This window comes from Myxine glutinosa, chromosome 6 (assembly GCF_964187855.1).
Source record: "Myxine glutinosa chromosome 6, kmMyxGlut1.1, whole genome shotgun sequence".
NCBI lineage: Eukaryota > Metazoa > Chordata > Myxini > Myxiniformes > Myxinidae > Myxine > Myxine glutinosa.
In genome coordinates this window covers 179,033,976-179,058,795 of record NC_136266.1, presented here as the reverse complement: position 1 = coordinate 179,058,795, position 24,820 = coordinate 179,033,976, and the positions used below count along the sequence as shown (strand labels likewise).

Sequence of the window (24,820 nt, the reverse complement as noted above, 5' to 3'; positions counted from 1 at the left end):
AAAACGATATATAGCAGGATATCTCAAAAAGTTGTGGATGGATTTGGACGAAACTTGGTGGACACGTTGGGTGTCTGACAAGGACGATTCATTTGAATTTTAGTGAAGATCTGAATATGGATTCGGATCCAGTTAGTAGATTTTTAATAGTGATTCTTCACCATTGGGAGATCGGGCCAAAAACGATATATAACAGGATATCTCAAAAGGTTATGGACGGATTTGTACGAAACTTGGTGGACAGGTTGTCTGTCTGACAAGGAATAATCTATTCAATTTTGGTGAAGATATGAATATGGATTCGGATACGATAATTATTTAATTTATAAGTGATTCTTCACCATTGAGAGATAGGACTAAACCCGATACATAGAACGATATCTCAAAAAGTTATGGACGACTTATGACTAAACTTGGTGGACGAGTTGGTTAGGTGACAAGAACAAGCCGATCAGATTTTGGTTCAGGTCCGAATCCAGATCCGGCCTATCAGTGGGATACAAAACATAAACTGTTCAGCATGGTGGAGGTATGCTCTCTACTGAGCGCTGCTCTAGTTTTGCTTTGAATCAGTTCTAAACTACCGTCTAACAGTCTTCTGTTGAATCACGTGTATGACTTAGTAGTTAGCCGGATGGCATCAAGGTACAAATATTCTTCTCTAAGCTGTTCGAATCTCAACCGAGATAATAACTGGCATCCTGGTGTTTCACAGGTGAGGTGATTCATCAGTGTGTGTGTGGACGTTAAGGTGGGCATCTCATCTCCTGGCATTAGTTGGTGGACGTTAAATATCCCACGGTGTCCTTCCGTAAAGAGATGGTAAGCTATCGCCGGCACCCTGATCAGATTCCTCAAAGAAAATGAGTGTGTGTATACACGCATATGCATATACACAGTAGATATGAGTTTGTGCCTTAAGCCGCTTAACTTTGTGCCAAAATTTACCTTGATAAGAGTGAATTTAGAATTTAGCCATGAATTTGAAATCTTTTTTTTTTTTTTGCCTCTTGACATACCTAGTGGTAAATTAGAATTTATCTTGCAGTAAATTTTGATACCCTACACCAGATCTTAAATTCCCTTGCAATCAAGTTTGACTTTCACTGTGGTAGAAGCTGTTGATCTTGTCCAATGTCATTACAAATTAATTTCATTTTTCATTAATGATCTCTCATTCCATTGTAATGTAGTTTTGAAAAAGTCTCTGCAAGTTTGACCACAGACATGAAGTTGTTTACCCTGCGCTCGCGAAGCAAAGAGTGGGGTTAAGCGATCATGTGCGTACGTACGTGTCTGCATTTTTTAAATCCATTTTCTCGGAAATCGTTGGTCCGATTGACACAAATTTTTCACCATAGTATATGCATCGACTCATATATAATTTTTACTCATTTCTATTATGACGTCATAAATCACGTGGTACGGACGCTATCTTGGAAAAGCTTTGCATCTCTACATCGCCAAAACTGTTCAATGGAAAAACATTGGCACATAGTTCATTGGCAAGTACTCCCCTTGGGGAATAAGATATGTCAATGATGATGTCATCGGTGCCTTCATTATGACGCCATAGTTCGACAAGTACGCTTGATCCAATCAGTATGAAATGTTTTTCTCTCTGCAACTGTTGGTCTGATGAACACGAATTTTTCACCATAGGAGCGCCTCCAACTGCAGAATTTAAAAAATAATTCTGACGTCATAGGCCACGTGGTACAGGCGCCATCTTGGAAAAACCGAAAAAAGTTGCACCTCCACAGTCACGTGAAAAAGTAAGCACACCCCATGTAAAATCTTGACTTTTTAAACATATTTCAACATACAGCTATTTGATCTTCATTTCAACAATATTGATAGATAAAGGTGATATAATATAACAAATATCATTAAACATTTACATTTTCTAGTCCATTGTATAATTTAAATAAACATAAATGCAAATTTCGCATGTGGAAAAAGTAAGTACACCCCTACATTTATCACCACTTCAAATACCTAAAATTAGAATCAGGTGCACCAGCTCAGGTGCAGATGATTAGAACATCGTCAGAGAGGATCTTGGAGGAACCTGTCTTATTTAAACCTCAGACATTTAGTTTTGTTTACTCTTTGTTGTTGAAGTGTGCGGCGTCACCATGCCTAGATCAAAAGAGCTCTCTGAGGCCTTCAGAAAGAAGGTTATCGATGCCTGCGAGTCTGGGAAGGGATATAAAAAGATCTCCAAACAATTTGAAATCAATCATTCGACTATCCGGAAGATCATCTACAAGTGGAGAAGATTCCAAACAACTGCCAACTTGTTCAGGCCAGGCTGCCCCAGCAAGTTCAGCCCGAGAGCAGACCGCAAGATGCTGAAAGAAGTCTCTAAGAACCCCAGAATGTCATTACGGGATCTACAGGTAGCTCTTGCCACTGTTGATGTCAAAGTGCACGAATCTACCATTAGAAAGAGGCTGCACAAATTTGATCTACATGGGAGGTGTGCCAGGAGGAAACCTTTGCTGTACAGAAAGAACATCAGGGCAAGACTAAAGTTTGCCAATGAACACCTTGGCAAAGACCAGCACTTCTGGAACAATGTGCTATGGACAGATGTGTCAAAGGTAGAGCTATTTGACCACAGTACCAGAAGACATGTTTGGCAAAAACCAAAGAAAGCATTTGACCACAAGAACCTGATACCAACTGTAAAGCATGGTGGTGGAAATATTATGGTTTGGGGCAGCTTTGCTGCATCAGGGCCTGGGCAGCTCACCATCATAGAATCCACTATGAATTCTTCATTGTACCAAAGGTGCTTGAGGATAATGTGAAGCCATCTGTCGGAAAGTTGAAGCTCAACCGAAGGTGGACCTTGCAACATGACAATGACCCTAAACATACCAGTAAATCCACCAAGGAATGGCTGAAAAGAAAGAAATGGAGGGTTCTGGAATGGCCAAGTCAAAGCCCGGATCTAAATCCCATTGAGATGTTGTGGGGGGATTTGAAATGAGCTGTGCATGCAAGAAACCATTCAAACATCACACAGCTGAAAGAATTCTGCATGGAGGAGTGGGCAAACATTTCTCCCAGTCGATGTCAGAGACTGGTAGACAGTTATAAGAAACGCGTACTTGAGGTTGTTTCTGCCAAAAGGGGCAATACCACCTATTAGAGCCAAGGGTGTACTTACTTTTTCCACATGCAAAATTTGCATTTATGTTTATTTAAATTATACAATGGACAACAAAATGTAAATGTTTCCTTAATATTTGTTATATTATATCACCTTTATCTATAAATATTGTTGAAATGAAGATAAAATAGCTGTATGTTGAAATATGTTGAAAAAGTCAAAACTTTACATGGGGTGAACTTACTTTTTCACGTGACTGTATATCTCGGAGACCGCCTCATGGAAAAAATTGAAACGTAGCTCATTGTAAAGAACTCAGCATAAGGAATGTGTTTTTATCGATAACATCATTGGTGCCTTAATTATGACATCATAATTTGACAAGTACAACGCTTAGTCCGATCATTTTCAAATTTATTGAGTGTGATCTACGCAACAATTATATTGGCGAATGTAAATTTACGATGTCATCAGTCACGTGGTCTGGCAGCCATATTGTATCGAAGCAAAAATATTTGAAAATATTCTCTGAAACCGCTTAGCCTATCAATGGGAAACTCTAACTAATTGATCAACTATCCACTTTGGATAGTGATCTAACCATTAGGGTTAGGGATCTAACCATCTAACCATTAGGGTTAGGGATCTAACCATTAGGGATGCTCCAATCGGATCATCTGATCATGTCCTTGTTAAAGTGGACATCTCTCTGACAATCCTCAGGGAGCCTGCTCAGCGTCAACGAGTCTGGCATTTCACTCAGGCCAACTGGCACGGTCTTCAAGCAGCCATCAATCATCTGGACTGGTCTCCCATCTCTACCACCTCTGACATCAACTCATCCTGGGAATTCTTCCAAAGTAAATTGCTCTCTCTCATGCACAGATTTATCCCATCTCGTCTTCAGTTGTCATACCCTTCCTCCCGTCCATGGTACACGGAATCTTGTGGTGAGGCTGTTGCCCAGAAACAACTTGCCTTCGTCTCCTGGAAAGCAAATCCAACGGAAGGAAATCTCATTTCCTTTCACAAAGCCCGAAACAAGTGTGTGTCCACCCTCAGGAGAGCCAGGAAACAATATCTCTCCGTTCTCAAGACCGAACTCTCTTATCTGTCTCCCTCTTCCAAATCCTGGTGGCGTCTGGTCAAATCCGTTTCTGGTGTTTGTTCCCCCTCCATCCCCCCCCTTACCTCAAACGGCTACACAGCTGAATCCGCACGTGAAAAAGCTGAATGCCTCAACTCTGTGTTTGCCTCTAAATCTTGTGTCCCAAACCCATCCCTCTCTGTACCCACCATACCCAGTCGTACCCTGCTGCTCCTGGACTCCGTGTCCTTTCCTCCTGACAAGGTGGAAAAGTTTCTGTCAACCCTCGACTCTGATTCTGCAACTGGACCCGACGGCATCAGCCCACGGGTCCTAAAATCCTGCTCTGCTGCTCTATCTCACCCTCTCTCTGTTCTCTTCACCCTCTCTTTTGCTCAAGGTCAACTGCCATCTGCTTGGAAATCAGCCAACATCACCGCTTTGCACAAAAAAGGTGCAAAAACAGATCCTAGCAACTACAGACCAATCAGCCTTCTCCCAATTATCAGCAAAGTCATGGAATCCATCATTGCTTCGGATATGAAATCTTTCCTCTTCTCAAATGGCTTGATCTCTGATCATCAATTTGGTTTCAGACCAGGTCACTCTACTCTGGACATGCTGCTTCTGCTGTCTCAACAATGGATGGAGGTCCTCAATGACAAAACAGTAAATTAGAGCTGTCTCCCTCGACATATCACGTGCCTTCGACACGGTCTGGCACCCCGCTCTGCTCACCAAACTCTCCTCCTTTGGTATCCATGGAAATCTCCACGCATGGCTGGCGGACTTCCTCTCTGGTCGTCGTCAACGTGTGGCCCTGAATGGGTTTCTCTCATCTCCTCTTCCTGTTCAGGCTGGAGTTCCCCAAGGCAGTGTTCTGGGCCCCGTGCTTTTTCTGGTCTTCATCAATGATCTCTCTGACTCTCTTGAAAATCCTCTCTATCTCTTTGCTGATGACTCCACTCTCTGCCGCTCCATTCCTCTTCCCTCAGATCGGCAGTCTGCAGCCTCCTCACTCTCTGAAGACTTGGACAAAATCACAGACTGGTCAAACAAGTGGAACATGTCTTTCAATCCTGACAAATCTCACACTCTTATTATGTCTCTCCGAAAAGATCGACTGGACAACCCTCCCATCTACTTTCTCAACAATCCTCTCCAAGAAGTTCTGTCGCTCAAGCTTTTGGGTCTCACTATCTGCCATGATCTTTCTTGGGAAAACCACATTTCCAAGCTGGCCTCCAAAGCCAGTCGCCGACTGGGCATCCTCCGTCGTGCGAAGTCCTTCCTCGGCACACCTGAGCTCCTCACCACATACAAGGCTTTCATCCGCAGCTCAATGGAATACTGTTCTCCCCTATGGGCCCGTGCTCCTGCCTCACACCTAGCTCGGCTTCACGCTGTTGAAACCAAAGCTTTCAGAATTATTGGAATCTCCCACGATGAAGCTATCTCTGAGGGCCTTTCACTCACTCACCGCAGGCAGGTAGGTGGTCTTTCTGTCTTCTACCGACTCCTCTCCGGCCTTGCACCACCAGCTCTCTCTGTGCTCTGTCCCCCAAATATTCCTACAGGTCGCACAAGATCTGCGAGCAACCCTCTGATGGTTAAACTGCCGAAATCTCGGCTCTCTGCTCACCTTCACTCTTTCATTCCTCTTTTCTCCCGCCTCTGGAACAAACTCCCTCACTCCCTTCAATCCCACTCCTCCCTCCCGGTCTTTAAAACAGCTGTTCACCACCATCTCTTATCTTCCCCCATCCAAAACCTTGATCTTTTCTACCCCCGATAATTCACCCCAGATCCACCTTGTTTGAAATTCCAACTTCTTTCCTGGAAGTCCTGGCAGTGTCCATATGTTTTATACCTCTCCCACCGCCCCTTTCCCATGCCCCCCCCCCCCCCCCAAAGCCCTCGCCCTCTCTCAGATCTCTCGATGTCTCCATGTCTCTCGGTCCCTGCTCTCAAATGTTGTGTTTGTGTCCTTCCCCCTCTCTCCCCATCTTGTCTACCGCTCCCGATGTTATATGTTTTATGTGTCGGTTTGTCTTTCTGTGTGATTAATGTTCGCTCTTTCACGAGCCTCGATCTTGTATACAAAAAAAAAAAAAAAAAAAAAAAAAAAACACTTTTTTGAAATACCAATTTCTGTCCTGGAAGTCCTTGGTGTCCTTGTGTTTTATACTTCTCCCACCCCCCCCCCCCCCACCCCCTTCCCACGCCTCCGCCCCCCAAGCCCTCTCCCTCCCACACATCTCCCTGCTCTCAAATGTTATGTTTGTGTGCTTTCCCTTCTCTCCCCATCTTGTCTTCCGCTCCCTCTTTTTATATATCTTGTTTGTCTGGTTGATTTGTTTGTGAAATAAATGTTAGCTCTTTCACGAGCCTCGATTCAGTATACAAAAAAAAAAAAAAAAACTACCCATGGGAAATATGGCTTGATGAAGATGACGTCATCGGTCACGTGGTCTGGTAGCCATATTGGATCAAAGAAAAAAAAACTTTAAAAACAGAAACGTTGGCTTGCACCAGGTCCTTCTCAAGGCTGCACAGCGTAAGTAATCTATGACTACCATCTGCTAATTTTCATTTCCTGATGCTATGTGCAGTTATCCTGTTCAATCATGGTACCTTTACCATTAAAACTTGACAGAAATGAAGCTTAAGGCACAACATTTTGTCAATGTCCTAATTTTATACAAAGGGCCCCACCTGTGGGCTGGCGTCGACTGTGATAAATATGCAGAGCTCCGCCATGGAGCACACGGGATAGAACCTGGTAGTCAGAGCTGTTGAAACGGTGGATCCGGATGACAGTGCCGTTCTGCTCCACATTCCTGTTTTCCAGATTGGTTGCATAAATGTAGTTTTCAAAGACGCTCAGCCAGTAAAGGTTCTCTACCTGTGTGAAAAGGGTAGGGGAGACAATCAATGTCAACTGGACCCGTAAACTGCTCTCCACCAGCACATCCTTTACCTTACATTGCAAATCTTGGCCTACAAGCAATCCAAGGTCCAAAGAATCTCCAATGGATAAAGACCTCCATCAGTAAATTTGCAGAACACATCACAATACATGGAAAACTAGAAAATACAATTTGACATGAATGTGGTGATGGATTTGCCTCTGTCTGCGTTATATGTCAACCCACTCTTATTTTTGATCTCAATTAAAGGTCATGTGAGAGAAAGAGAGAGACTGCGAGAGAGAGAGAGAGAGACTGCGAGAGAGAGAGAGAGAGAGACTGCGAGAGAGAGAGAGAGAGAGAGCGAGACTGCGAGAGAGAGAGAGAGCGAGACTGCGAGAGAGAGAGAGAGCGAGACTGCGAGAGAGAGAGAGAGAGCGAGACTGCGAGAGAGAGAGAGAGCGAGACTGCGAGAGAGAGAGAGCGAGACTGCGAGAGAGAGAGAGAGAGAGCGAGACTGCGAGAGAGAGAGAGAGCGAGACTGCGAGAGAGAGAGAGAGCGAGACTGCGAGAGAGAGAGAGAGAGCGAGAGAGAGAGAGAGAGACTGCGAGAGAGAGAGAGAGAGAGAGAGAGAGACTGCGAGAGAGAGAGAGACTGCGAGAGAGAGAGAGACTGCGAGAGAGAGAGAGACTGCGAGAGAGAGAGAGACTGCGAGAGAGAGAGAGACTGCGAGAGACTGCGAGAGACTGCGAGAGACTGAGACTGCGAGAGACTGAGACTGCGAGACTGCGAGACTGCGAGACTGAGAGACTGAGACAGAGACAGAGACAGAGACAGAGACAGAGACAGAGAGAGAGAGAGAGAGAGAGAGAGAGAGAGAGACACACAGAGAGAGAGAGAGAGAGAGAGAGAGAGAGAGAGAGAGATAAGTGGAAGACTTCATCAGATGCTTCTAACTCAATTTATGATTTGCAAAATGATATTGAAAGGGCACATTACATTTGACTCTTGACGTGTTGAACCCAAAAGTGAACCAGATCAACTTTGTTTCGCAGTCCATATAACTTGTGCCACGTTTAGTTGAAATTCCTTTAAGTGGTTCATCAGTTATTGAGGTCTTTTTCTTCTTCTTCTTCTTCCGTCTTATTCTTCTTCCGTATGCAGCACAAGGCTGTAGGGCAGCATCATTGGCTGAGGGTGCGGCTGTGACGCTGATGCTGTGCCCTCCGTAGGATATGGCAGGAATTTGGAATTTGGCCAGGGTGCCGGCGATCGCTCGCCTACACTTCACGAAGGAAGTTACATTGAGGTAACAAAACAATATTCAAAGGGCAAATGCCCTCTTACCTTAGATATTTTGAACCCTAAATGCCATCGGTTCATCTTTTTATTACACTCCACAATTGTGTCAGGTTTGGTTGAAATCCCTTCGGTAGTTCATAAGTTATTGCAGGAATAAAGATGTTGAATCAAAGGTCACATGGCCTTAGATATTTGACCTTTTGAACCCGAAAATTGAAGCTGATGAAAAATGGAGTGAAGAAAAATAAAATAAAAGGACAACCATGAAAAATAATGCAACCGGCCTTCGACCGCCTCGACATGAAAAGCACTTTCCTTACAGGTGCAGATCCCAGCTGTTAACTGAGAATTATCAGAGATTATGCGAAAAGAGACATTGCGAAAGATGATGGGAATAGAGCCTGTGATTGATGCTGTGAAGAGGAACAGGTTGAGATGGTTTGGTCATGTATTGAGGAAGGATGAAAGTGACTGGTTGAGAAGAGTGATGGAAGTTAATGTAGAAGGAAGTAGAGGACGGGGAAGACCGAGAAAGACTTGGCTAAAGATGGTGGAAGAAGAAATGCGGGCAAAGGGGTTAACAAGGAGAGATGCAGAAAATAGGGCAAAATGGAGAAGATTGTCATGGGGACCGCAAGGCTAACCCCCGCTCTAGCAGGGAACATGGCCTTAAAATGCATGTTGTTGTTGTTGTTGTATCAGAGATTAAGTGCCTTGCCATCAACAGCCATTTGTTGGATTAAAATATAATCTGAGTTCAAATTCAGTCACTCAAAGATACTTATAGTATTTGCCCTTTCCTTATACGCTTAATTCCCACCCTGTGACCTTTACCTGACCCAACACCTTGATGTTCCTCGATCTACTGATATTCTTGCACCATTATATAGCTCTGCTCCATCAAAAATAAGCACTTGCTCTTTACAAATGCTTTCAACCGCACATTTGCATGACTTGCGCTGAGAATTTCCCATTTCGTCTCGTACTGAACTATGTTCTACACTCATGGGTCTGTCAGTCCATTTGACCAATTGTTCACGGCATTGTAGCATACCTGCCTGCTGTAGTGCCTGAGCATTAGCTTGCCTTTCACCAACCCTAAATGTGCTTGGGCCAGAAAGGAGGGGAGGGGGATTATACATATATTGTTATTATCCCCCCCCCCCCTTCCCACGCCTCCTCCCCCAAGCCCTCTCCCTTCCACACATCTCCCTGATCTCAAATGTTGTGTTTGTGTGCTTCCCCTTCTCTCCCCATCTTGTTTTCCACTCCCTCTTTTTATATATTTTGTTTGTCTGGTTGATTTGTTTGTGAAGTAAATGTTAGCTCTTTCACGAGCCTCGATTCAGTATACAAAAAAAAAAAAAAAAAAAAAATTGCCAAATGGACATGGAGAAGCTGGAATGGAGAAGGAGAAGACATGCTGAATGGAGAAGGTGGATCAGACTCGGCAACGGTTGCTCGAGTGAGATGTGCATGGAAGAAGTTTCGGGAACTGAGTGGCGTGCTGACGAGGAGGGGAGTGTCGTTGAAGCTGAAGGGAAAGGTGTATGCTGCATGTGTGAGAAGTGTTATGGTTAATGGGAGCGAGATATGGGTAATGAACGTAGAGCAGCAACGAAGGCTGGAAAGGGTGGAAATGCGAATGGTTCGGTGGATGTGCGGAGTATCGTTGAGAGAGAGGAAGACAAATGATGAATTGCGAAAGATGATGGGAATAGAGCGTTTGATGGATGCTGTGAAGAGGAACAGGTTGAGATGGTTTGGTCATGTGTTGAGGAAGGATGAAAGTGACTGGTTGAGAAGAGTGATGGAAATGAATGTAGAAGGAAGTAGAGGACGGGGAAGACCGAGAAAGACTTGGCTAAAGATGGTCAAAGAAGAAATGCGAGCAAGGGGGTTAACAAGGGGAGATGCAGAAAATAGGGCAAGATGGAGAAGATTGTCATGGGGCCCGCAAGGCTGACCCCCGCTCAAGCAGGGAAAATGGCCTTAAAATGCCTGTTGTTGTTGTTGTTGTTGTTGTTGTTGTTGTTTGTATTGCCAAATGATACTGCTGTCATTATTATTAATCAGAATTAATTAATATATGGTTTGTTACAATGTTATTATTATTTTTGTTATTTATTTTGTAATTAGAATGTAATGCCATCATGGAAGGACACATTAAGCTGCTCTATACACCTTAACATGCCGTGCGTTTAAAACATGGGAATTTTCCAGAATTTTTGTAGTTATTTAGCCTAATCAAATCAGGAGATCATGAGGATCATTTCGGTGTGTCACATTCCACATCAGAAAGCGCCAGTCGAACTCCACAAAAAACATGACACGCACACACAGACAGATCTTGGAAGCTGAAGAGCATCGAAATTGTACCAGCGATAATTGGAGCAACAGGAGTGATGAAGAAAAACCTCACTGAGGTTTTAAAACCCATCCCCGGGAATATTACCACAAATGAACTACAACTGGAGGCAATCCGGGGTTCGGGGACGATCCTCAAAAGAGAACTTGGAACAAAACTCTGAAAAAGTTGAACAGTTTGGTCCATGAACCGTGATACCTTACCGAAGAGGAGATGGATACTTTGGGTCCTGGGAGGACACCGTTCCACCTCCTGAAACCCACAAATGGAGATAACAACCAACGACACACACACACACACACACACACACACACACACACACACACACACACACACACACACACACACACACACACACACGCCTTGCCCATTTATAGTAGATTGATACCTACCGTTCCATTTCTCTGCAACTTATAAGACCCACCGTTCATGTATCATAACATTTTAACCACGACCATTTGTCTGAATCGTTTTCATTGTTGTTGTCTCCCATGGTGATGAGCCCCAATAAGAACAAAGCCCATTGACCACTTAGGCAGTTGGTCGATGACTCGCCAAACTTAATTTTGCCACGATTTCAAAAAAAAATGCACCTGTCATATTTTTGCACAAGACAACAACACCTATACAGTTGACTCAGGTACATGCCACATGCACGCCCACGCCCACACCTTATGAGAACGATTTTCATTTATTTTTCCAAAAAAAACCCAAACTAATAATGCCGTGCAATTATGAATTTCTTGGAGGTTTGAAGGAAATGACAGGACACAGCATGCAACAATTCCCAAGAACTTATTGTGACCACAATGTACTTAATGAAGCTTTGGACAACATAGGCATTGCATAAGCATTGCTCAGGTGATATTAGTGGTCGATCGAGCGATTATGTGTGCTAAAGTGGATATGGTTGTAAGAAATTGTTTGAGAGTCGTCATTATTTTCAGGATAATGAACATTAAAGACAAATTGTAGAGCAGAAGGTTACTCCTGCAGTGCAGAGGTTACAGGAATGGATTAAGCTCGTGATCAAATGCAATTATATAAAGGAGGTAGAAATTGTTGCACAACAACAAAATTAAACTCACCATTTCTATCTAACATGGAAAATTATGTCTGTGGAACATTCTATATATGACGTTCTCTCTTTTCCAATGTGAGGCTCACAATGGGATCCTCTCATCTCTCCCTGTCAAGTCTGGAGTGCCACAAGGCCATGTTCTATTCCTAATCTTCATCAACAATCTCTCTGAGTCTTTGGAAAATCCCCTTCCTCTATTTGCTGACAACTCCACCATCTGCGGTAGCATCCCTCATCCTTTCAGACAGGCACGCTGCAGCCACTTCCCTCTCTGCAGACCTTGACAAAATCACAAGCTGGTCAAACACTTGGAATATGTCCTTCAATCCTGACAAATCTCACACTCTCACTATCTCTCTCCGAAAGGACCGTCTGACAAATCCTCCAATAGACTTTCTTAACAATCTCTTGAAGAAGTTCAGTTCACTCAATCTTTTAGACCTTACTATCAGCCATTATCTTTCTTGGGCAAACCGCAGCACTAAATTGACTTTCAAAGCCAACCTGCGATTGGGCATCCTCCGTGGTGCAAAGTCCTTCCTTCGCACACTGAACTCTTCTCCACCTGCAAGGCCTTCATCCGCAGTGTAATTGGGTACTGCTTTCTCCTCTGGAATTGCACCCCTGACTCACACCTTGCTCAGCTTGACGTCCTGGAAACCAATGTCTTCAAGATCCATGGAATCTCCCGCAGTGAAGCTCAGTCTATGGGCATATCACTTTCAAATCGCAGACAGGTCGGTGGACTCTCTGTCTTCTTGCGCCTCCTTTCTGGTCTTGCACACACGCCCCTTTCCATGCTTGGTCTCTCCTCCCTTTCTCCCTTTCCCCACCCCTCCCCCCTAGGTTTTTGCAGGGCACATAAAGTCTGCCAGTAACCCCCTTCTGATGAGACTCCCAAAATCCGAATTAAAGCACACCTCCACTCATTACCTCCACCAGAAAAGGTGGGTGGGGGTTATGTTTTCACACCTGTCTGTTTGTCTGTAAACAGGGTATCTCAAAAAATTGTGGACAAAATTTGGTGGAGAGGTTGGAGATGTGACATAGAAGAAATTATTTGATTTTGGTGAAGATACGGATCGGGATCTGGAAATTTTAAAATTTATTAACGATTCTTGACCATTGAAAGATGGGCCAAAAACGATATAACCACCTTTTAGAGGCCATTTTCCCCTGCAGAGCAGGGGTTGGCCTTTTTCAGGTACCATGGTCCCCTTTTTTAAGCAATGTTTTATGGCCGGATACCCTTCCTGCCACCAACCCTGCTTGTCGCCTTTTTGTGACACACAGGGAATTACCAGCAAGCTGGTACTCAATTTGCCGACCCTCGGAAGGAATGACAGGCTGAGTCAACCCCACTGGCGTTAATTCAACGATCGACCGGGATTCGAACCCAGGATCCCAGTATAAGAACCCGGGATCCTAGGATCCCAAGCTGGCACCCTAACCGCTAAGCCAACACCAGGCTCAAAAAGACTTGGCTAAAGATGGTGGAAAAAGAAATGCGGGCAAGGGGTTAACAAGGGGAGATGCAGAAAATAGGGCAAAATGGAGAAGATTGTCATGGGGCCCACAAGGCTAACCCCCGCTCTAGCAGGGAAAATGGCCTTAAAATGCCTGTTGTTGTTGTTGTTGTTGTTGTTTGTATTGCCAAATGATACTGCTGTCATTATTATTAATCAGAATTAATTAATATATGGTTTGTTACAATGTTATTATTATTTTTGTTATTTATTTTGTAATTAGAATGTAATGCCATCATGGAAGGACACATTAAGCTGCTCTATACACCTTAACATGACGTATATAATATGATATTTCAACAAGCTGTGGATGAGGTATAAGAAAACTAGGTGGATGAGTTGCTTTGGTGACGAGAACAATCCGATTCGATTTGGGTTAAGGTCAAGATCCAGATCCGGCCTATCAGTGGGATACAAAATGTTAAATGATCAGCCTGGCGGAGTGTGTTTCTAACTCTTCTGCTCTGTGCCCCGTTCTTTTGCTCCTCTTTTCTCCTGCCTTTGGAACCAACTTTCACATCCTCTTCAATGTCTTTCTTCCCTCCAGGGCTTCAAGACAGCTGTTAACCACCATCTCAGATCATCCCCCATCCAAAACTATAATCTTTCTACTCCTGTTAACACTCCCTAAGCCCATGTCCTTTTTCCTTCCTGAGAGTTTGCTTCTGTATCCACCCCCCTGTGTTCTCCCCTCGCCCTCATTCATCCCCACATCCCATATTTGTCCAAATCACATTATATTTTGTCTCGCAACCCTGCTGTTGGTGCTTCTCCCCTCTCTTTCTACTGTCCCTTTGTTCTGTTACGTCCTGATCCATTCTATGTTCTAGCTCCTCCATGAGTCTCGACATTTTACACAAAAAACATCTGCATTAGAAGCAGCAGCAGGTGAACATTAGAAGCTGACACATTTTTATCCTTTTGAAAACTCCGAGCAGGCCAGCTGTTTGAGCACAAAACAGACTCGCGCAACCCTCTGCAATCACCGACATATGTGCAATGGTACTGATGTAGGTGTTGTTATATAGAAATGGTGAGTTAGATTTTATCACTGGACAATAATCCCTATCTCATGTCTTTACCTTTTGACATTATGAGCAATCCCTATAGATACGATTTTTCTTTAAAAAAAACAAAAAAACTTTTTGTTGTACCAGGTGTCTCAATCTGAGACTTGGAAATGGAAATGTAGATCTGAGCCTTGGAAATTGGTACATCCATCCCCAGGTGAGTCACACCAAAAACTTCAAAAATAGTACTTGCTGCCTCGTTGTTGACACTCAGTATTTGAAAAGTATAGAGCATGGACAAACAACCATGGGTTGGCAATCATTGCACAAGTTTGTTGGACCTAATGGCCTCCTGCTCCTCCTGCATTGAAGTTCCTCGTAAGGGACCTCATAAATGAGGACGAAGGCACAACGGAAAAAATTGTGGGATGAAACAAACATCTTTGAAAAAGCTTATGCAACTCACCGAGGAGCCCTGGATGATAGTGCGGCGACCTCGGCCCTCATAATCCACCATCTCGATGTAGTCAAGATATGCGTCGGCCCAGTAGACGAGTTTTGAGACGAGGTCGAGGGCCAGTCCACTCGGGAACACGATCTTGCTGTCAACGAGGCGTGTGCGATTGCCCCCGTCCATGTCGCATCGTTCCACCTTGGGGATCTGCCCATAGTCGGTGAAAAAGAGCTTCCTGTCGGGTTTGTGAAAAAAAGAATGCGGCGTGTTCATGTGCAAGCACTGCAATATTAAGCCACTCTAGTTATTTGTGATTGATGGCATTTTTTGGTGTTGTTTGTTGTTGCTGCTGCTCCTGGGGCTTGAATAAATGAAGGTGGTTGCATGGAAGTGACAATAATGGGGAATGATCCCAAGGTTGGTGGAGTATTACGCATTCCGCATTAACAAAGAGTAGTATCTTCTCCGGTGTCATTTAAAGTTTGGAATGAAATCTATCTGTACTTTTAGTTTTTCTTTTTAATGATCTGCTGCTTTCAAAGATTTTAATGATCTATTTTTAAAAGCACAGAAACATTTCATTATCTCCAAAAGTTAGTTTATAAAGTCTGTATCAGACCGCGGTAATTTGCGCATGGAAGCCAAACTTTGACATGTGCAGGTCGAAGATGTAAAAATAATGGAAAGAACAGAGATGGGAACGATAGGATGGATGAATGGAGTTTCACTGAAGAAGAAAAAGTTCACAGCGAAGAAATCAGGAAGAGTTTCAAATCAATACTAGTGAAGAAGAACCACAAAGGGAATACTTTCTTGGTGTGGCCATGGGCAACAAAAGTCAGAATATGAAGCTGTAAATAAAGTAATAATGAGAGCAGACTCGGAAATTTAGGAATCCAATTCAGACTCCAGCTTCATCATTGCTCTAAGTGTAATAAGCATCGTATTTGTTCGATGGAATTTGAAGAGCCTGTAGACAACAACTCGGAAATTTATTCCAAAACAAATAAAATTTCAACACCATCCCAAGGTGACCCATTACAACTTCTATACTTTTCTACATCCAGTTATATAAAGGAACAGGATTATAATTAATTAATTGACATATGTGGGAAAATTACGCGCCCAGACCGGGAATAAAACCCAGGTCCTCTGGCGAACGGTACCAGTGCTCTGCCATCTGAGCTATCTGGGCGACCCTTGCCCACATGGCAGAGCACTGGTACGGTTCACCAGAGGAACTGGGTTCGATTCCTGGTCTGGGCATGTAATTTTCCCACACATGTCAATTAATTTTCTCCACCCATTAAACCACCTCCACCCTCTCCCAAAATGTTGCTTACATATTAGGGTGGCCCTAAAACGGGGTGAAAATTTTAAAATGTTAATTTGAATGTTCTCATGGCCTAAATGTGATCCATTTGGGATAGAAACACTGCAGTCAATATTTCATACAGGTCTGTTTATATTTAGAGGTAGTCCAGGCATCTTCAAGAATCAAAATTTTATATATAGAGAGCACACAACAAAATATACTACTGCACAAATACACTTCTTAAAGTTCTTTCATTTCTCATTCTATTCAACATTCCTGATGTTATTATATCTCCTGATGTTATTATATTAGTTTCTAGTCAAGGAAGGTTCTCATCAACATAAGTCATATCATTGCTGCATGATTTTAGCCAATGTTGCTCTCCAACAGTCTGGATAAGTGCGGCGGTGTTCAGACACGACCTGAAGTAAGAATTGGAGTTGCTCCTCATCCTTGGTAAGGAGCCGGTTGTAACTTTTCATGAGGGCCACACCTCGTTCAGCGTGGTCATTTACGACCTTCAACTCCCTGATCTGTTCCACAGCAGCTCTGTAGCCTTCATGGTCACCCCATGTGCTTGGATCCACAGTTAAAAAGTCTGACGAGATTTTCAACTTTTCGAAGAATGTTTTTGTGTGTGGCGACACAAATTCTTCAATTCCCTTCTCGCTTAAGGCTTTCATGTCAGGCCGTAGCATCTTTGATGGTTCTTCATCTGACGGACGCTCGCCTTTCAGTGCTTCCACCATCAGTTGTTTCGTAGCGATAGGCACTTGTTTGTCGAAGAAGGCCAACCCCACCAGCTCTTCTGACAAGTACCACTGATGGTTCCTCAACTTCTCACTGGTGGCTGTTGAGATTGCACGGCTTGCAGTCTTGTAAGAGATCAAGATCTTCATCAGCAGCAGATCATTCATTGGAGCTTCAGCTGTACTTGGAGCTTTCAGCCAGGCTTGCAAATACACTTCAGAAACAGAAAAAATTCTCGTAGGCCATTCCTCTCTCGTGCCGTCAGCTTGAACTGTTGGTGTAAAAGCCAGATTTTGAGACTGTAGATGGCCTTCGACATCCATCTTGCATGGTGAATTGCACCAGGAGCACGGAAATGAATGCCACGAGCAGGAACTCCTCCAAGAAACAAAATGGTCAGTTCCAGAAGTTTTTTATAATCATCCCGTGGCTGATTGAAGTCAAGCTGCTTCTTTGCAGAATCGATAACTTTATCAGTCACAGGGAGAATGCGGTCTTTGACAAATTCATCAGAGAGACCACAGATGAATGCAGTCTGGTCAATAGAGTCCCACTTTGATTGGAATCTCTTAAACAGAAGAACTTCCGGTCCAGATTGTTTTACAACTCTTACTCTAGTCCATAGATGTGATCATTATTCATAAGCATGTTTTATCAAACGGCTTTATTTCTTTCTGTGATACATACTGTATTATCTGTGATATGTGTTTTTAGTGTTACGTGACCTCAATCGCATGGCCTATAGGGGGAAATGTTCAAGGGTGCTGGACTACCTCTAAATATTAATGAATTTAGCTGGCATGTGGCCTGATTTGTTCGTAGGGCAAATGGACCGGTTCTAGACGGTGAGAGCATATCATTTCAAACTTTCAAGAATAAGGGCCACCCTGTTACATATCCATCTTGTCCGCTCCTTGTGTTCTCCCCACCCCTCATCGTTACCTGCATCCCTTGATTGTCCGTCTCCGTCTACTTTCTCCCTCCGCCATGCTGTTGGTGTTTCCCCTTTCACCTGCTGTTCGCTTTCTTATGTTCTATCCTGATCTGTTCTGTGCCCTAGCTCCTCCATGAGCCTTGACCTTGTATACAAAAAAAACTAGATAGTTCATAAAACACCTTACCCCATGCAGTCTTGAGAAAAACGACATGGAAAGAGTCTTTCCAACTTTTGCTTTGTGCATGAACTTTGAATAAACAGGCGTGATGGCAACCATATGAAGCCGATGGGTCAAACGGAAAGGTCCAAAACTGAACCATCTGTCAACTCTCCTCAGAGAAACTGACGATTTTGGAACGATCTTTGGGAAAAAGATGCACTTAAACAAACATATCTTTTGGACGAAGCTATCTCTGTCATTGCATCACCGCCATTTTGTCAAAATCTCCCTATTGCTCCGCCCTCAGAGCGTGTGGCAAATTTGATTGGTCGAGACGGTGTAAAAGATTTTCCAAATATTGATAAACTGAGGGGTTTTGGAAGTGCACACAAGGCGATTTGTATTCCTCATTGTTCAAATATATAATTCAATTGAAATCAAATAAAAGTTTTAAAGGCTGTAGGAAAAAACAGACATTGAATCAGATGTTTAGTCATTGATGCAGCATCTTTTACACCACTTTATTAGCCTCTATTGCACCTAGTCCAAAACGGGGGCTTCTGGATTGGGTCTCGTCTGTCCGTCCATTCGTGCGTGTGTCCGCAACCATATCTCGGAGATGTATGGACCGATTTTGTTCATACTTGTCAAAAGACAATACATGGCGGTATACATATGCATATCATTTTGTTTCACGATGTCATCAAAGATGGCCGACTGGCAGCCATTTTAGTTGTAAAAAACCCGATGTTGAACATATCCTCAACAATTTCTCGAACATTCATTTACCGATGTTGTTCAAACTTCGCATACATATAGTGAATGATTGCTTACATATGCACGTCATTTTATTTTGAGATCAAATCCAAGATGGCTGACTGGTGGCAATTTTGTTCCTTCAACGTGCCCAAACCATTTCCTGAACATGCATGGACCGATTTTCTTCAAACTTAGCACAAGAACAGCACATGATGGCATACATACACATGCGCCTCACTTTATTTTGCGATCTGATCAAAGATGGCCGACTGGTAGACTGACAACTATTTTAGTTGTAAAAAAAACCGATATTGAACACATCCTCAACCATTTCTCAGACATGCATGGACCAATTTTGTTCTAACCCTAACTCCGGACAGCAAAATTACTAAAACCACGGGGGCTATGCTATTTTATGTCTTTTTCCTCTTGTTTAACACTTGGATTTAGTTATTCGGGCCTGTTGTTTGTGGCCTATACCCATAAAACAGTATATTTTATGTTTGGAATGACTTTCAATTTTGTTTGACAGCCAGACTGACGGACTGACAGACTGACAAAAGTAAATGCTATATTGAGAGTGTGAATGCGCACTCCGGATGAGATTCGGTACAATTTGCTAAATTCAGAGCCAAAGTGCTGCTAAAATGCAGGTTCCCGTGTTCTGATTCATGCTCCAATTAATGTTCTACGGTGTTCAAAATATTACATTTGATTGAAATTTAGTAGTTCCCCGATCATCGACTGACAGGAAGACAGAGTGAACAAATTGCTTGACTTTACTTTGTGCTATACGCGTGCGGACTAATAAGCCAAAAAGGCCGATAATGGTTCGAGCGTCCACTCCGAGTCTGGGAGGTGGGCAGTTCTTTCCCCGGCTGTCACACCAAAGGCTTTAAAAAAATGGTACATGCCGTTTCCTTGCTTGACGGTCAGCATTTAAAGGATCGAGCAGGTTTTAAAAAAAAACCCCATAGGTTGGCAATCATGGGGAGGAGGAAAATCCGCTTAGTGCAGAAAGAAAACCTTTGTCATAAAGATGATGTTGTGGCTACTCAGAATGCTCTGCGAAGTGACGTCACTTCCCTCAATATTAGTGGCTGTTTGTGTGAAAGTCAAGTTGAGTGTTGGCTCATGTATCTGTCTGCATGTCACCTGATTTGTGTCACAACCCCTCTGTGAGCCTCAGAGCTTGTAAATAAAATAAATAAAAATACACCTCGCATAGGCCTTCCTAAAATTGAATGAGGAGGTAAAATAAACCACAGGGACCTACAGACCACAATGGAGGCCTGCGTCAAACACCCCGCAGAGACATAGAAAGAACCAGAGAAGCAAAGAGGTGTATATCCAAGCTCCACAAACGCCTACATCATGAACAAAAGTACCTACAACAACCACAAACACCCAATAAGGCCTATAGCTTGAAGGTATTCAGAGGAAATGGCAATGAGAATCAAACAAAAACAAACATATCAGAACTTTATCAAGATATGTGCTCAGAGAAATGGCAGGTGCATGTTCAGGGGGGTTCCTGAGATTGAACAAAAGCAGAATCAAATGTGTGTTCAAGATAAGTTAGTGCTAAGGAGGCCATTGGTTCGTCAGTGTACCCCATGGTTGGATCCAGGGCGATGGCTTTGGGATTGAAGAGCTCGTGATCAAGCAAGGTAACACAGGTGTTTCCTCTCTCTCCACAAACGAAGATCCGGTCATCAACACTGTCCACGAAATAGAAGTTTCCTGTAAGCCAGTCAATGGCGAGTTGTTCCACAGCTGAAAAAAAGGAAAATATGTGGTCAAACAGCATTCAGGTGTTCAATGTGATTCATGTGCAAAGGTGAGAAATGTATTTTGGTGGTTTGTTGTGGTTAATTGCAAGCTAACAAGTGGTTATGGAAAAGAATCATTATTAAATGGTGTCATACAATGAACATAATTATAACAAGTCATGAGACGACGATGGTTCACGAGCGAGGGGTATTCAATGACAAAGGTCAAAACAGACATTGAAAATATATAAATAGGAATGTATTATCTGTTATGAGACTAGTTAGCTACACAATAACGAAAATTCGGTTCGATTCCGACAACTTTGAAAATTTGACCTTTGTGACCTTGAAATGTCAAAACGAAGGTTACTGACCTTGAAATGAGATAGAAAATAATGTACAACCAGTTATGAGACGAGTTAGCTACACAATACTGAAAATTCGGTTCGATTCCGACAACTTTGAAATTTTGACCTTTGTGACCTTCAAATGTCAAAACGAAGTTTACTGACCTTGAAATGAGATAGAAAATAATGTATAATCAGTTATGAGACGAGTTAGCTACACAATACCAAAAATTCGGCTCGATTCCAACAACTTTGAAAATTTGACCTTTGCGACCTTCAAATGTCAAAACGAAGGTTACTGACCATGAAATGAGATAGAAAATAATGTATAACCAGTTATGAGACTAGTTAGCTACACAATACTGAAAATTCGGTTCGATTCCGACAACTTTGAAAATTTGACCTTTGTGACTTTCAAATGTTAAAACGAAGTTTACTGACCTTGAAATGAGATAGAAAATAATGTATAATCAGTTATGAGACGAGTTAGCTACACAATACCAAAAATTCGGCTCGATTCCAACAACTTTGAAAATTTGACCTTTGTGACCTTGAAATGTCAAAACGAAGGTTACTGACCATGAGATGAGATAGAAAATAATGTATAATCAGTTATGAGACGAGTTAGCTACACAATACCGAAAATTCGGTTTGATTCCGACAACTTTGAAACTTTGACCTTTGTGACCTTGAAATGTCAAAACGAAGGTTACTGACCTTGAAATGAGATAGAAAATAATGTATATTCAGTTATGAGACTAGTTAGCTACACAATACCGAAAATTCGGTTTGATTCCGACAACTTTGAAACTTTGACCTTTGTGACCTTGAAATGTCAAAACGAAGGTTACTGACCTTGAAATGAGATAGAAAATAATGTATAATCAGTTATGAGACGAGTTAGCTACACAATACCGAAAATTCGGTTTGATTCCGACAACTTTGAAACTTTGACCTTTGTGACCTTGAAATGTCAAAACGAAGGTTACTGACCTTGAAATGAGATATAAAATAATGTATAATCAGTTATGAGGTTAGTTATCTACACAATACCGAAAATTCGGTTCGATTCCAACAACTTTGAAAATTTGACCTTTGTGACCTTCAAAGGTCAAAGATTCTGAAATTTGTTGGAAAACTTGTATTTCATGATGTATGTGATAATATAAGATCATGTACGACATTTCACCCTATCAGGAAGCGAACAATGTAATAGAACCATCAAAAATCGACTTTGCTAAATTTTGTGACCTTGTGACCTTGACCTTGGGGCGAAAATAAAAAATCGAGCTCGGTGGGGCTAGACACATGACATTGGCCGAACCAAATACCGAAACCGCTGTCAGATTACACCAAACCCCTCGGAGAAGATGTAGCTTGAACTCGATTACCCCCTAAAAAGATCTTTTTCTGGCGTGGCTCCGCCGACAATGGGCGCAATACGCCCACTCTAGGCAGGACACAACTAGATCATGATATCAACCTCCCAACCAAGTTTCATCAAGATCGGATGATATCATCCGGGTAGTTATGCTGCGGACAGACACACACACACACAGACAGACACACAGACACACACACACCCATGATGTATATAGTGGTCACTCTGTTTGATAACTCGTGAACCAATTATCCCCGTTTGTGAAAATCATTTCTCAGTGGGATTCATGCACGGAGGTCACATGGACATCAATTGAAAAGGGTGAAAGTAACAGTGACCATGCTTTGCAAACCTTTTATGGTCATATACCTTCTAGGGATATATATATATATTACAGGACGCACTTAGCGGCCTCTTTATAAACTTGGATGGAATTTTATTTGGATATGATTTATGATTTATTTCACAATTTATTGGTATGAAGCCCAGAATATCTCAGAAGCTGGAGCAGAGTTAAGTCCAGATAGTACTTGGATTTCAGAGCTCCATGGAAGGTAGATGTGATTGCTCTCTGGAAGGCCGACTTTTGCAGGTTGAGGGACAGCATGACGATATCTCAGTTGGCAACATCCTCTTCTTGGTTATTGCTTTGTCCTGGGCTGAAATCTCACTAAAATAAAAATGCTGTCCTGGTGCAGTGAGTGGCAGCGGTGATGCATCATGGAGCATGTTTTTCTAAAATGTAGGCCATTGCTGTGCTGCTACCGTGGTGAAATCCCTTGTCTAGAAACTAAATGGGTTACATAAGTTAATTACAAAGAGAGGGCCAAGCTAACTTAGTTTGCTTAACTAAAGGTGAGAATCGGGGTTAGTACGTAGATGATAAGTTGATAAGTTGATCGGAGAGGTTAATCTTACTATAATTCACCAAATGTCTGTCTGTCCGTCTGTTCCCAGGTACCGCAAAAACAGTTGAACCTATTGCAACGAAATTTTGGGTGGGTAACCCTGGGACCCCCTGGAGTAAAATAGGCTATATTGTTTTTCCAATTTTTCCCCAATTTTTCCAATTTCCAATTTTTCCAATTTTCCAGTTTTTCCAAACACGATGGAATAATATTTACCGATATGAACAGTGGTGTGGCTTTTATTGAAATTCTACAAATACTGTTTAGATTTTGATGATTTGCGTGTGATATGATTTAACGGATGTTTATATAAATTGTTTAAATTTTTAAAAGCCTTCAATTTCTGATATTTTGCCTTTTCATTTGGGCCTCCCAATTGAAGCCCCGACAGTGGGGCGGGTACCGTTGCTAGTAGGTATAAATACAGTAACGGCATGATGGGCCCAATGGTTTAGTCCTGTGTCCAAGTTTCCATGTATTAACCTTACGTCTGAAATACAAATTGTTTTTCTTTAGAGGAGCGAAGCTCATAAAAGGGTAAGGGAGAACTGACAGTGGGGCAAACATCAAGGGAATGAACGAATAGAAAAAGAGGAGAGGAGGAGGGGAGGACACTGAAACGAGCAAATAAAATGGTTGAGTTAGGAACAGTTAATGGGGGTAATAAATATGGTGAATCAAATTGAGGATGACAACAGATGGCGGTGCCATGCTTGCTTGAAGTCCGGGATGGAAGAATAAGACAAAAAGGCCTCTGGAATGGCAGTTGCATAAACTGGAGAGGTGAGGAATAAAAGACTTGCGGTGTGGCATTAGCCTGTATTTTGGATTTTAAACCAGGACGGGGTTACTGGAACACATGGGCATCCTGGAGTTATTCTGGACCGTCGGAGGACTGAGAGAACAGAGAACTCCTAACGTTGGAGAATAGACAGGGGAAAACAGAAAGATCACCTGACTGTCTGCAATGTCAAAGCAACAGACCTTGTGCTTTGATCTCATCAAGGGAGATTCCAATCATTTTGAGAGCTTTAGATTTCACATAATGCAGAAGAGACAGATGTGATGCCGGGGTACCAACCCATAGCAAAGAGCGGTACTCCACTGAGCTACAGACAAAGGCCTTGTCGGCTAAGTAGCTCTGATTTTCCAAGGAAAGACTTCGATCACCGGAGGATGCCCAGTCGGCGGCTGGCTTTGGAGGCCAATTTTGCGACATAGTAGGCCCAGGAAAGGTCATGGCTGATAAAGAGGCCTAAACGTTCAAGAGACTGAACCTCTTCCAGTCTATTGCCAAGAAAATAGGTAGGTTTCTTGGATGATAATTCCGGAAGTATCGAGTGAGACGGAATTTTTCCAGCAATGAAGGACATTGTCCATTTATTAGACCAGAGTATAATCATTCTACATCAGCAGAGAGAAACAGAGGCTGCTGTCTATTTAGCAGAGGGAAGGGGTTAAGTTCAACACAATGTCGAGTCATCAGTAAAAAGGAAAATCAGGATTTACAGAATACGAGAGAGGTCATTAATATAGATGAGGAACAAGAATGGGCCCACAACACTGTTTTGGGAAGCTTTCCTTGCCACGGAGTGAGAGCTTGGCAAGCAAAGCCGGATGCCAGACTGTGTC

At 42.7% G+C, this 24,820-nt stretch overlaps 1 protein-coding gene across 6 annotated transcripts in view; it reads right to left on the bottom strand.

Moving 5' to 3' along the window:
- LRP1 (LDL receptor related protein 1) overlaps positions 1–24,820 on the bottom strand; it is a 524,929-nt gene that overhangs the window by 292,618 nt on the left and 207,491 nt on the right. For all 6 annotated transcript variants that reach the window (XM_078780908.1, XM_078780909.1, XM_078780910.1 and 3 more), the window contains exons 7-9: positions 20,394–20,556; positions 14,872–15,094; positions 6,924–7,113 (exon numbers count right to left, since the gene is read on the bottom strand). In XM_078780908.1, coding sequence (XP_078637034.1) covers positions 6,924–7,113; positions 14,872–15,094; positions 20,394–20,556 — 576 coding nt within the window. The remainder of the gene's footprint in view (positions 1–6,923; positions 7,114–14,871; positions 15,095–20,393; positions 20,557–24,820) is intronic.